General features: G+C 42.7%; 1 protein-coding gene across 1 annotated transcript; it reads left to right on the top strand.

Annotated features, from left to right (window-relative positions):
* The first annotated feature begins 1685 nt into the window (after positions 1-1685).
* Positions 1686-14827, top strand: LOC107282537 (voltage-dependent calcium channel gamma-8 subunit-like). The gene is made up of 4 exons (XM_015810331.1): positions 1686-1935; positions 5910-5993; positions 10044-10184; positions 14184-14827. Exons 1-4 carry the CDS (start codon positions 1713-1715, stop codon positions 14825-14827), a joined length of 1092 nt encoding a protein of 363 aa, XP_015665817.1. The 5' UTR covers positions 1686-1712.
* Positions 14828-15008: the final 181 nt, after the last annotated feature.

The raw sequence follows: 15008 nt of genomic DNA, 5'->3' as shown, positions 1-15008 counted from the left end.
AACATCCCTATGCTCATGGGATCTAAATTTGAGTGTTTGGCCATCAGCAGATATTCAAGACAGCTGCCCTGGGCCAAGGTGATGTGGTTGTCATTTGCAACCTTCCCAGCCAGCTTCCAACAAGCAAAGGCAATGGGGAAAGCCAGATTCGTTTAATGACTATATGATTCACTTAACCACTGCAGTGATCTGCTTAACAACTCTGGCAAAGAAAGGTTGTAAAACGAGACACCATTCATTTAACAATTGCCTTGCTTGGCAATAGCAATTCTGGGCACAGTTGTGGCTGCAGGTCAAGGGCTACATGTAACTAGTGGTGAATTTAGATCATAATCTTATTTATATAAAAATAAATAATAAAATGTCCCAAAAGATCGGGATGCCTGTAGTTAACACCGCAGCAATGAATGGGGTAAAAACTTTTTCTGTATGAACATCTTTTTTATATATACTCAACTCTTTATTTTTCTTCATTTTGCCTCATTTATTCAAAAATAATATTGGCTGACTCCCTATCGAGTGGCAAGCAATAAATCAATCAACCCCTTAAATAAAGGTGAGCTTCAAGTTGAAAAGCAGAATCTGGAATTTAAGGTGTTTCATACTCAGGAATCCAAGAATGGAAGCGGAAAGCCGACAGCCAAAAGAAAGGAAATAAACCAAATAAGATTTGACATAAGGATACTCGGTGTATTCTCAGTTATTTCTGAAAACTTCCTGAAGCCGTAGATTAAGAGTGAATGAAAAATTCTAGGAGACACCATGAAATATTTTTGAATATTTATTTTTTTCCTGGAGCTTGTAAAAAATTTTCAATAGACATAAAAAGAAATCTAAAAGTTATCTATTCCCTCTCCCTCTTCTTCCTCCTACCAAATCTTAGTGGCAGACTTTTTTGTTTCTTGACTTTGTGTGGACTTCAACTTCCAGAATTCTGGGAGTTAAAGTCCACCCATCTTCAATTTGCCAAAGTTGAGAAACACTGGATTAGAAGATTCATTAGCTTTCCAGGAAAATAGGCTTCCAAAAATCTGTAGTTAATATCTAGAATCGATATTTCCTGATAACTATCTGGTGTTCCAACAGTAGATGTCCTGTGGTTACTTTCCAGCTGTTTTCCCACTAGTTCTTCAGGATTTTGACAGCCGTGATCTAGAAGCTCAATTTCTCCAAAGTTTCCCAACATATCATAATCTGCTGAATATCCGATCTTCATCTTCCAATTGTGTCCTCCACAAATCTCATCGGCATAATTTTTTGAAAAGTTCTTCATATATTATCCATATGCTTTCTTAAAATTCTTGGAAGTTGTTGAGAAATTGCCTCAGATGTTCCTGTATCTTCCTTGAAACCTCTCTTGAAGTCCACCTGTTCTCCTTTCCTGAAGAGTGGGGCATCCAAGATACAACATTTCAGAAGAAATCCAAAGGAACCTCTACCAGTTTGATTCACAGGAGTCTCAAGAGCTTCTCTGCAGACGTTGCTAAGACAATCTTCCTAGCCTACTCTGTATCCAGGTTCCTTCATCACATTCATCCAGGCAAAAGAAAATTCTCTCTCATTTCTCAAAAGAACTTGTGTTCCATATCTTGTCTACTGGATCTAAATACAGTAGGCAAGGCCTCTATAATCATTGCTGATTGCATTCATAACAACTGGCGTCGTTTCTTACCGCCAAGCTGGAGTCACTTAAGCGCTGGAATGAAGAGAGGATGGTCTGGTGTGAGAAAGGTGTCCAGATCCTACTCACAACTGTGGGGGCCTTTGCTGCCTTTGGTCTCATGATCATCGCCATTGGCACAGATTACTGGCTGTATGCTCGTGCCTTCATTTGCAATACCACTAATATCTCTACTGAAGAAACGCCCCAGAAAGACAAGAAAGATCCAGGAGGACTCACCCATTCAGGTCTCTGGAGAATATGCTGTTTAGAAGGTAAGTCACCCACTCATTGAAGCAGGTTTGAGAGAGAAAACATTATAGAATTGTGGGAAAGCAAGCTTAGGTAGACCACGGGTGTACCACAAGATATTACAGTACTAATAAAGAAAAATATTTGTAGCTCAGGATTTAAATGAAGGGTCCTTGGTCCTCTCTGAGCTTGGTTGTTTTCTTGCAGATGTTTCGTTACCCAAACCATCATCTTTACTATGACTACCAGCACTGATGATGTTACCTGATATGGATAATGAAACATCTGTAAGAAAACAATCAAGCTCAGAGAGCACCAAGGACCCCTCATATTACAGTATATCAAATGTGGAGCAATTAATGACCAAGTTCTCTAAGGAGATGATTTCTTTACTAGAGAATTTATCCAATAAAAAAGGACTAGAGGCAGAAGACAAGAAACTACAAAAGCTTTAAATACTGCAATTATGCACTGATTAGCTTGTGTAAAAACCAATATTGCCTCCACACTGGGAGGCATTGTTTTTCCTTAAATTAACTGAATGCAGAATTAAAACAGTAGTTCTACTTTACATTTACCCTGGTGCCATATTATCCAGCGGAGCTTGTGTTCACGAGTTTCTATAATATTAAGTAAGTCTGAGTCAGCAAAGGTTTCCAGCATACCTTTAATTAGAAGTTCCCACCTCACAGCTCCTGCTTTTAATTGCATTCTGTACTGTACAACATCAGCATAATTGATGAATCCTCATAAATAAACTGGGTCTTGTTCCTCATGGGATAAGAGAATTTAAATAATTACTTTTTTTTTCTTTTCTACTTTTTAACTATAAGAACATAAAGAAAAAGAGGAAATCAGTACTCAAAACTCCTAGAGTTCAAGGGAAAGAGAGGCTGATTAATAGACATCTAAATTGCAGTTCCATTTGGAACAGGAAGCAATCAGGCAGAAGCCACAAAGAGGAAGTTTGTAATTAAAGGCACAATAGTTTTGAAAAGCCTCAATAATGCTCTTCTAATCTACATTTGGGAAACTGCCCTAAATTGTATTTGATTCCTGGGAAAAGATGGAAGCTCTGAATAAAGATGGGTAGATTAACAGAAAACATCTGATAAGAACAGGTTGCCCAATTACCACCATCTGGATGGTCGGTAAAATGCAACTGAACAAATTCCAGATTCTCGCATAGAACATGGCTCAGGAATTCTGGGAGTTGAAGTCCACGAGTCATAAAAGAGCCAAGGTTGCCTACCTCTGAACTAGATTATTGAGATCATCAAGGAGGTTAGTTCCCTATGCCTATATGCAGGTATTTATTCCTAGGGGGAAATGCATACTGCTGAGATATCTCAAAGGTACTTTTTCACGAGGCAAATGGACTTTCTTGTTGTTGTTTTTAAGACGTTTTGCTTCTCATCCAAGAAGCTTCTTCAGCTCTGACTGGATGGTGGGGAATGGAAGGATTTATACTCCTTGCAGCTGGTCATTTGCATTCTTTTAGAGAGTCATTGAGGCCACTTGGAGGTCCTCAAGGTCACCTGAGTAGTGCCAATGGATGTGGAGTCTTCTTGGAACTGCTGAAAGGACTGTGTTGTAGACTGGAGATAGATGGTGTCGTATTCCTCCCTCACTGTTGAGAGAGGGCTGTTCAATTCTGACTCATGAAAAAGCACCTTTAGATAACTATGACCTGGATGACTGAGAATCTCCATAGACATACTGCTGAGATAATATTACAAAAGTGATCTGACAGGGAATTCTTGTAGATAACTTTATATCTACAAGCCAACACATTTTGGCTGTTATGACAGGCATTATACTAAGTATAAATATGTATATGTTATTCATATAAAGCACTGTCTTGCTCTTGAATTCCTCACCTCACCTACATAACAGTAAACAGGCTGCCACATTGCCCACACACATTTAGTTAGAGAGAACCTGAGTTTTCACCCTGACTTTGCCTTTAAATGTTGTGAGCCTTCATAAGAATAGAGCCACCAGTTTTGCTATCTTCCTTTTAGCCATCCCCATTTGCTGTGGGGCAAATCGATTTTTTCCAGAATGGATGTAATTCTCTGATTAAGGTGTTAAACCAACACACTCTTATCTGGTAACAGGTAGTCCTCGATTTACAACCATAATGTAGCCTGGAATTATGATCATTAAGATATTGTGGTTATAAGTTGAGACATCACGTGACCAGACCTGATTTTTTTTTTTTACAGTCCTTCAGTGAAACCATTTCCTCCAATGGGCTTTTTTTTTTTTTTTGCCAGAAACTGGAAGTAAATGCTTAAACTGGCAAACAACATCACACATCATGATCACGGGACCCTGGGAACTCCAAAGAGCAGTAAAGGGGAACCTGTTGCCAAGTGCCCAAAATAGAATCCCATGACCATGGTGTGTGTGCATGGGTGCAGCTGTCTAACTTTGAAAACAGGGCATAAGTAGCTCTGGGGATCTCTGTCATAACTTTGAATGGTCATTAAGCAACCTGTCATAAGTCAAGTGTTGGTTTTTCGCTCCTATAATCTTCTAGTTAACCTGGCTTATGACAACAGAACGATAGGAATCGAAGGCCACCCGAAGGACATTTGGATGTTCTCAAGTAGGAGGAAAGTTATACAGATCATGAAGGGACGTAATTCTTGTCATCCAGATGTTTTGGACTTCCATGTCCATAATCCTTTGCCTAGTCACTCTAGGTGGACTAATGGATATTGACCTTCTGAACATCTGACAGGCGTAAGATAGGTTCTCCCGTTTTTCCCCCTTCTCCTACAGATGATGTGATCAGCAAAGAGGGCATTTCCACATTTTTCCAATTATGTTAAGAAGCACTTATTTAATTTGGCTTGTTAAATTATCTTCAGCATTCTATAGTTCCTTTACTAATACAGGCTTTAATTAGGGTTTTACAACTTTGGTTTTACATTTGTTGTAGAAGAAATCTTGTTGGCTTTTGGCTAAAAAAAAAAGGTACATAAGCCACTAACAAGCAAGGCTTTTAAAAGAAGCAAATTAGATAAAGCACCATATGTATGCTAGTTGCAGCTTTGAATTTAACCTGCTGGTTGGGTTTCAGTTGAGGAAGGATACACTAGACAGAGACTGATTGATACAGTTTCGGGGATTGATTAGATAAAACACTCAAGCAATTTCTTCTTCTTTTTTCTCAAAACACTAAATGGAACTGCAGCTCCATCCTTTCTTGTGAAAACAGCAGGAAGGCATTTGGGGCATAGAAATTTTGTTCAGTGACAACCTATAGAAATTCTACCCCGTTGCCTCTCTGAGATTCAGCTAAGTATCTGTTACCCAGTTCCAATCCTCCAGGCATTTTCCTAACCCCATCTTAAAGCCACCAGAGTTAATCATCCCAAACTCTTAAGTCTTCCTTGTAAGTAGGCTCAGCAACACTTAAAGGTAATGGATGCAAAATTGGTAGCATGTGTGTAACTCCCTTTATAAATCTTATTCTAGCATCCACGGATGATATAGCATGTGTTTCTCAACCTCAGCAATTTTAACATGCATGGACCTCAAGTCCCAGAATTCCCTAGCCAGTTGGCTGAGGGATTCTGGGAGTGGAAGTCCATGCATCTTAAAATTACTGAGGTTGAGAAACACTGATATAGCTGACTGAAAAGCTTATCAAAAAGGGTTGTGCTGAACAATTGTTCCCACAGTTAGACATTGCAAGGGAAAATTGGGTGGGTTAGCATTTAATAATGGAGGTCTGGCATGAGATATAGATCCAATATCAGGTTGGTAAATTAGCCTATGATGGTGTCAAATGATGTTCTGTAACTCAATGGCCTCCAAATAGGGACATGTTTTCCCATTATGCTGGAAAATGCTGTTGTAAGACTGGGAATGAGAAGGAAAATAGCATCATTGATAATCCAGCATGGGGTTAATTCCAGCATGATGCCAACTAACGCTGGTCTAATCCCCAAACAACTGGTAATTTGTCTCTTCCTGTTTGCAGGGTTGAAGCGAGGGGTGTGTGTGAAAATCAACCATTTTCCAGAGGACACAGACTATGATCACGACAGTGCAGAATACCTCCTACGTATGTATAAATAAGTGGCTTATTCATTCTTGTATCTTGGCCTCAGCAATGCCCTGTCACGGTTGCTCTTCAGAATGTATGGAATTCAATGGAATCCCACCATAGGGACAGGGCCGTGCAGTGACTCAGCAGTTAAGATGCTGGACTTCTCAGCTGGAAAGCCAGCAGCCCAGGTTCAAGACCCGAGCACCACAAGGATGGGGCGAGCTCCCGTCCTTGCTCCAGCTCCTGCCGACCTAGCAGTTTGAAAGCATGTAAATTCGAGTAGATTAATAGATATCAATTCTGTGGGAAGGCAACAGAGCTCCGTGATGCCATGCTGGCCACATGACTGCGGAAATGTCTTTGGAAAGTGCTGGCTCAATGGTCTTGAAACGCAGATGAGCACCGCCTCCTATAGTTGGCAGCAACTAGCGGAGTAAAATCCTCAGGGACTCCTTACTTTTGCCACCATAGGGCTACTGAGCACTCAGGTTTTCCACAGGATGAGACACATGCAGTAGTTACAGATGTATTGGTTTACTTTCCTATAAAAGAGACGTGGTTATGGTTTTAGTGGTGATGGAGGGAAGATGCCTGGCAAAGGAGAAAGAAGTCACAGCAACATAGATGCAGCTTTTTCAAAGTACTGAGTACCCTAGTACAGCTTCTCATGTGCCTCTTTCTGCCATCACCCACCCTCCACCATCATGGCCCCCCCCACACACACACAAACACAAATACTGAAAGTAGGGCTGGCGTCTTCATTATGTGGATTATGCTTCAGATTAAGGCTCCAGCCAAATTATGACAATGGCCGTTTAATTGCTTTCTGTATGCCAAAGGAAAAGGGGAAGATCCCTATTGCTCCCTTCTTGGTTTCTCTCCCTTTCCTGCAGTCTTATAAAATTAAAGTTTTACCTCCTGGTCACAAAGCAAGGGACGCCAATATTTGCAGAGGAAGTTAACCTACGGCAGGCTCAGTGAGAAATAATATGCTTATACAGTCAACTGCAAAATAATAATTATTGAGGCTACTGACCTAAGAGTTAAATTCCAGATGCAAAAAAAAAAAGCGCAAGGTCTTGTTCATTGCCAGATGCAGGATAAAAGTTATCCTTTTCCATCATATCTGTAAAGAAGCCTATAACAGGAAAAGGCAATTTTTACAAACGCTCAAAATACACCACAGTGTCCAAAACCGCAGCATACCTCTGCAGAGCACAGTCAAAACAAGCATCAGTTATAAGAAAAATCTGGTTGGGTATATCAGAGGCCTGTTTAAGTTTAGTAGTATCACATCTGGGAAGTTTTCTTTAAAACTCATTGTTTGTTTTAGGGGTTTTTTCCCCCTCCAAAGTGAGGAAAGGAGCTTATTAGTCCTCCTTGGGAGAGAATTCAACATCTGTGATTATCGAATCACAGATTGAGTAGGAAAAAAATCTGATTTCTTTTTTTGGAAAAATAAATTTGGTCATCAGAACTTTACTAATGAGGGATCTTAGGGCCTGATTTCTGATTCTAATTTTAATGTCTAGGCAGGTTTGGGTAAATAAATTTTCCCTTTACAAATCAGTAATTAATATACTGCTGACTTTATTTTGACTCAGAAGCTAAGCAAGATCAAACCTAGTTAATACTTCAATGTGTGATCATTGGGGAATTGTAGACCCGGAACTCAAAATAGGGGATAATTATTAATTGCTGTTAATGCTTGTGTTTTAACACAATTACCCAGAGAATGTATTATCTACAAAACTCTTGCATGTACCCTGAAAATATTTAGCCCATTTTCATGAAAACCAACATAATTCCTGTTTCCCAGTCATTAATAGACAAATCAAAGCACAGTCATCTTTCAGTTTTTGCAGTACAAACATGCACATAAAATTGATGTGAATTTTGCTCTCCTTTCTTTTTTAAAGATTCATCAGGAAAAAAGATTTGCTAGACTTAGGAATGAATGCATAAAACCGACATACAACTGAAATAAGAGTAGTGGGTGTCCTTTTGTTGACTGAGGTGGCACCTCCAATAATGCCTTCTTTATGTCCCTTCTTTGATTTCATGCAACAGTTCTGAAACCAAATTTTGATTTGTTCCTTGGTCAAGTACAGGGCGCGAGTGATCTCTATACTCTGCCAGATAACAACTCAAGTAGAAGTAAACCTATCTAATGGAAGAGCCAGTTTGATGTAGTGGTTAAGGCACCCTGCTAGAAACCAGGGGACTAGGAGTTCTAGTTCTGCAGGCACAGAGCTATCTGGTTGGTTTTGGGCCAACCATTTCCTCTTAAACTTAGGAAAGAGGCAGTGGCAAATCATTTCCAAAACCTTGCCATGAAAACTGCAGGAACTAGTTCAAGCAGTTGCCAGAATCAGCACCAATTCAAAAGCACCCCCTCCAAAAAAGAAATCCATCTAATACCTTTGGCTATGAAGAAGTCACAGGGCAAGCCAAACGCCTCGTATTCAGTCTGTGAGTTTAGAGCATCAGGAAGCAAAGGATAGGTCATATGCTGCTCCTGGACATCAGCATCACATCCCTGGTCAATTTATCCTAGTGGTGGCAAGGAAGGAGAATGGAAACAAGGCCATCACTAGCCCATCACCCATAGAGTAATGATACCACAAGAGATCCAATGTGTGTTTTTGCTTTCTATACTAAAGAGAATCGAGATGGGAGAATCCTGAGTTTCTTCTTCAAGGCCTTCCTGTTTTTCCTAGCAAAGTTCATACAGATAGTCCTCAATTTACAACCACAATTAAGCCCAAAATTTCCGTTACTAAGTAAGACATTTGTTAAGTAACTTTTGCCCCATTTTACTATCCTTCTTGCCATAGTTGTTAAGTGAATCACTGTGGTTGTTAAGTTAGTAACACGGTTGTTATGTGAATCTGGCTTCCCTGTTGACTTTGCTTGTCAGAACATGGCAAAAGGTGACCACATAACCCTGGGACACTGCAACCGTCATAAATATGAGTCAGCTGCCAAGCATCTCAATTTTGATCACATGGGGATGTTGCAGTGATCATAAGTGTGAAAAAAGATGTCATATTTTCAGTACCGTTGTAACTTTGAACAGTCACAAAATGAATCATTGTAAACCAAGGACTATCTCTATTTTCCTAATACTTGCTGCATACTGTTATTCAAGGCCCTCTCCATACCCTTATACAGTTTTAAAGAATAACCTCCCCCATTTACCACATAGGCTGGTCTTCATCCACCTTAATTTCCAAACCAATTTGATTCCCTGTAGTAAAATCTGTTGATTTAATTGACTAGCTTAATACTTAATACTGTCATAAAGTGTTTAATATCTACTATGTATGTCATTATTATAATCCTAGGATCCTTTGAAAAATCTTGTAAAACAGATTGGTGTTACCTATATTCCACTAAACCTCTCTTGTCTGTTTGTAACCTTCAATTAGCCCAAATGGTGCATCATAGTGCAAAAATATTTGAATTAAGGGACCACAAGTCCACTTATTTAAAGAATGCATACAAAATCTGGAACTCTATCTATGTGATTGAAATTTCAAGGATCTTCACACTCATTGTTTTCACAAAGTTGTGGCTGCTGCATTGTGGCCATAGTCAGCCACAGTTGTGTGATCCTCATTTCCAAATATTCCTTGCCAGATTCCCACAAGGAAATCAATGGGGAAGCCAGCAGGAAGTCAGAAATCACTCCCGCTCCCATTTTTTTTGCCCACCTATGCTCATTTTGTTTCTCGCTTTAGGTAAGGAAATATCTCTGAAAGGATAACTCCATCAGTCATGGGTTGTCCAGTTAGTTCTAAAATGCAGAAAGTGGGGTTGAAGCATTTGTAGATATTGAATGCCTGACAAAACTAAAACTTAAAGAAAATACACATATCATAAGGCTCCAGTTTGCCAATTTTCCATGTGTAAGAAGTTTGCTCTGAGACATGTTTCGTGCCCTGTTTTATATTCTTCTTTTCCTTCCTTCCTTCCTTCCTTCCTTCCTTCCTTCCTTCCTTCCTTCCTTCCTTCCTTCCTTCCTTCCTTCCTTCCTTCCTTCCTTCCTTCCTCCCCCCACAGGAGTGGTACGAGCCTCAAGCATCTTTCCTATCCTAAGTGCTCTTTTGCTGTTGCTGGGGGGTTTCTGCGTAGCTGCCAGCCGTGTCTATAAGTCGAAGCGCAACATTATTCTAGGTGCTGGCATCCTGTTTGTTGCTGCAGGTAAGTGGTATAATGAGGATCGTACAGGTAGTCCTTGACGTACGACCACAATTGGGACCGCAACACTTGTCACTAAGTGATGTGGTCATTAAGTGAGTCCTCATGCGAGGGTGTCCAATTTTACCACTTTTTTCGCTGGGATTGTTGAGAGAATCCGGCTTCCCCCGCTGTCTTTGCTTGTTGGAAGCCTGCTGGGAAGGTTGCAAACGGCGATCAAATGGGATACTGCAACCATCATAAATACTTGTTAGTTGCCAAGCAACCTATTAGCGATCATGTCACCATGGGAACACTGCAACAGTCCTTAAGTGTAAGGACCGGTTCCAAGTCATTTTTTTCAACACCATCATAACTTTGAAGGGTTGCTAAATAAATGGTCATAAGTCAAGGATTGCTTGTACTGTAAGTAGATGCAAACTGTCCCTCTCTGGATCTGTAGAGAGATTAGTGCCATAGATAGTTTGTTCATCAGAACTCTCAGCCAAATGCTTCATCCTGTAATGTAGGGGTCCCCAACCTCCAATCTGTGGATCGACACCAGGCCGCAGCATGCCAGAAACCGGGCTGTGCACCCTCCGGTCTGTGGAAAAACCTCTCTCCACAGAACCGATCCCTGGTGCCCAAAAGGTTGTGGGGGGGGGGGCGCTGCTGTAATCCATCTCTCCTGATCCATTACTCGCTTTGTACCATTTTATGCATCCTTCTTCAGCTTCACGATGATTGCCACTTTTCCCTTCCGGTTGTGTCCACAGCAATCAGAAATGTAATTGGCAATTGGTTTATCTGAATGGATCTAGAGTGGGGGAAAGCCGTTCTGATTTCACATGCATTCTTAATTGTCTATGGAGATTCTCAGTTTTCCAGATCATGGTTGTCCCAAAAGTGCTTTGTCAAAAGGCAGCCGGACTTTGTTTTTCCTTGAAGAGGTTTCCCTGCTCATCCAAGAAGCTTCTTCAGAACTGAAGAAACTTCTTGGATGAGAAGCGAAACGTCTTCAAGGAAAAACAAAGTCCAGTTGCCTTTTGAAAAAGCACCTTTGGGTTGCTGAAAGAAAACTCTTCATCAGGGTCCAGTCCAAGCTGGGAATAAACAAAATGGAGATTGCTTTAGAAAGAAGGTTGTGGTTTATTGAAGAGCAGAGCCCGACAGAAGCGTGGCTCTGGGAAAGCTGACCACATGTAGCTGGAAGTGGTGGGTTTTATACCTTCTGGGGCTCTTGAGGTTGTTCCTGTTCCTGTTTGAGGCTTTGAATTTTCTGTGTCATGTACTTTGACCTGAGTCTGAGTGTGCTGTTTTGTTATTGGTGGGTTAATCCTATTATGTCCCCAAAGGTCATGTCTTTTAGAGTTTGAGTGGGATATTTAGATTTTAGAGGTCTAATCTTGTAGCTTCTAGCTTCCTGGCTCCAGCCTTCCTGAATGGATTATTACATCTGCATTTCTAAAAACTGCTTTCTGCTGAGTTTTCTAGCTGGGAGGAGGGAGAAGTTTCTGCCTTTTAAAAGATCTTCTCCATTATTCCTTTGGAGAAATATATTCTGCCTTTTTAATATTCCGCAAAAAAATTCTTTCTCTGGATCCTTCCCACAGGGTCATTCCTATTTGACATAGATTTCTTGCCTATTCAATATGGAAGGGTTCAGAATTGTATGCCCTGGTTTACAACATCTCCAGGATATCTTATTAGCAGGCCTAACTTTAGCCAGAGGTACAAGTTAAATGTTGCAATATAAGTGCACTATACAGCCCAATGGCTTTACCATTTGAAGAGGCTAAGCCAGTGGTGGCGAACCTATGGCACCTGTGCCAGAGGTGGCACTCAGAGCCCTCTCTGTGGGCACACACGCCATGCCCCGGAGATGGCAACCGTCCCTCTTCAACCAGCCACCCGCTAACTCGCCAAGGTCCCACGTGGCCAGATGCATCCCAGCATGGCTGGTTTCCCTCCCCCTGTCCCATTCCTCCTGGCCTCGCATGCTCTCCTTTTCCCGGGCATGACTCACTGCATCACCTCCTCAGCTGTTGGCCGTCCGTCCAGCTCAGAGGCAGCTTCTCTGAACTGCTGGTGGTGGGCTGCGGAGCCCCAGAGTGAGGGGCCGGCAGGCGGTAGCTGCTGATGGACACTGACAGCCCCCATGTGCTCGCTGGCCTCTGTGTGCATGGGCCGATGGTGTCAAGCAGCAGCCGCCCCGGCCCCTGCCTCGCCTTGCCCTGTGACAATGGCACCCCCACCCTGCCTCGCCTTACCTCGCCTCACTCCACAGGGCGAGCCTACTGCCCACCGCCCCACCTGCCAGAGACCCCTTGGATCTCCTCCAACCCTGCCCGGCCCCCACAGGCGTCCCTCCCTACGAGCAACATTGAGGTGATCATGCCCACCTTGGCCAAACCCACCCAGTCTGCCATGACCATCACAGCCACGCCCACCCAGTGGGCCACACCCACCTGGCACCCCGTGATAAATAAGTGGGTTTTGGGTTGCAGTTTGGGCACTCGGTCTCTAAAAGGTTCGCCATCACTGGGCTAAGCCCATATGTCGCATTATTTCATATTCATAGACATGCCATGTTTTCCCCATCGTCCTGCTCTTTATTTATTCATCGTTCATCCTTCTTATACCCATCTATTTATCTATCTCTTCCTTTTCCAGTCCTGTAAATAAGGAAATGACTTTAATTAACCTCCAAGCCCTCTCATTTTTCTACTCCTCCCATTGTATACATCCAAACGGAATGGATCCTCTATCTTTCCATTCAACCAGCTATATAATCAACATCTGCATCCTGGCACTTATCAGCAGGATCCAAGCGAAGCCAGGAAGGAAAGTCAAGGACTACCAAGTAGCAATAGAAACCACTGATGCTTCAGAATCAGAGGCCTTGCAGAAAAGTGTTTGCAATTCTTTCTGTGGCGTCCTTGGTGCAACTATGAGCTTGGCGGGGCTTTTTTGCAGACCTTTCATTACCCAATTAGGTAACATCATCAATGATTCAAACCCCACCCCCTTCTAGCACTGATGATGTTACCTAGTTGGCTAATGAAACATCTGCAAGAAAACCACAAAGCTCAGAGAGCATCAAGGACCCCACAGTCCAACCTTGAGCTACAAATATTCTGTTATAGGCATTTATTTCTGAATAGGGGGATTAGAGGCCACTGTGTGTGTGTGTGTGTGTGTGTGTGTGTGTGTGTGTTTGGGTGCTATGTGTCAGAATGCGAAATTTTTGGGATAGCCATTACAGAGAAAGACATCAAGCAGCTATTTCTCTTCTGCTTTTCTTAATGTTGTGCTACTGCAGTGTGCCCTGGCCTTTCTGAAGACAGTCTGGACACTGTTTCTTTTGTGTGGGGTGGGGTATTTGCTTGCAAAGCTGAGGGTCTGGCCCATCACAAGACCCACCACAGACTCTCACTCGACACACCCACACACCTGAAGCTGTTACAAACAAAACACTGACACTGACATCCTCTAAACTCCGCTGAAGATGTTACCTGGCCTGGTAACAAAATGTTCGGACACCGACCCACAAGCTCGGAGAATGAACCTCCACCCTTATCTTCCACCCGAGCTACAGATATTTGCCACTATTGCAAGTAATACAGTTGTTAAGTGAGCCCAGCTTCCCCATTGACTTTGCTTGTCAGAAGGTCGTAAAAGATGATCACATGACCCCGGGACACTGCAGCCGTCATAAATACATGCCACTTGCCAAGCGGCTCAATTTTGATCACGTGACCATGGGGATGCCGCAATACTAGTAATTGTGAAAAATGGTCATAAGTCACTTTTTTCAGTGCCGTTGTAAGTTCGAATAGTCACTAAATGAACTGTTGTGAGTCAAGGACCACCTGTAGTTGTAAATGCAAAGACTGGTTCCAAGTCATTTTTTTTTTTAGTTCCGTTGTAACCACAGATGGTTGCTAAACAAATGGTTGCAAGTTTAGGGGTTTTCCTTCTTCCTTGTCTAATCAGTCCATTGTCACCCTCTCTGTGCCACAGGCCTCAGTAACATCATCGGCGTCATTGTCTACATCTCAGCCAATGCTGGTGATCCTGGCACAAAACGTGACGATGAAAAGAAGAGCCACTATTCTTACGGCTGGTCCTTTTATTTTGGTGGCCTTTCCTTCATCCTGGCTGAGATGATTGGCGTGCTGGCGGTCAACATATACATCGAGAAGAATCGCGAGGCCCATTGCAAAAGCCGCACAGAACTCTTGAAGAACACTTCTTCCTCCTCCTCAGCCATCTTGCGCCTGCCTAGTTACCGTTTCCGATACCGCCGCCGGTCACGTTCCAGCTCCCGCTCCACTGAGCCATCCCAGTCTCGAGAAACCTCTCCCGTTGGCCTGAAGGGCTTCCCTTCCACCGACATCTCTATGTACACACTGTCTAGAGACCCGTCCAAGGCCAATGTCAGCTCCCTCTATGGCGGTGCCAGTGAGACCGCCTCCACAGGGGCAACAACCTCCGGGGCGACCGGGACTGGTGGCGGATTCTTACAGTTGCACAACACCTTCCCCAAAGATCCCGGAGTGACAGTCACGGTGACTGGGCCTGGGGTAGCAGGAGCCACTGGTACCCTGGGTAAAGATGCCTCCTCCAACACCAACACACTCAACAGGAAGACCACACCAGTGTAGGGATGGACTTAAGAGAGGAGAGGGCATGGGAAGGAAAAAAGAGGAAGAAAAAATACTGTTCAGAGGACATCAGGCAAGTCAGAATGTTGAGAAGCGAGAAATCAATCCATCCAGTGAGCATTTTTCTTGCTTGCTTTACTTTGCTTCTTCATCTTCTCCCCTCCTTCCTCTTCTTTCCACT

Source organism: Protobothrops mucrosquamatus, unplaced genomic scaffold (genome assembly GCF_001527695.2).
Source record: "Protobothrops mucrosquamatus isolate PMUCROS unplaced genomic scaffold, P.Mucros_1.0 scaffold8, whole genome shotgun sequence".
Classification (NCBI taxonomy): Eukaryota; Metazoa; Chordata; class Lepidosauria; order Squamata; family Viperidae; genus Protobothrops; species Protobothrops mucrosquamatus.
This window is presented reverse-complemented; position numbering and strand designations above follow the sequence as displayed.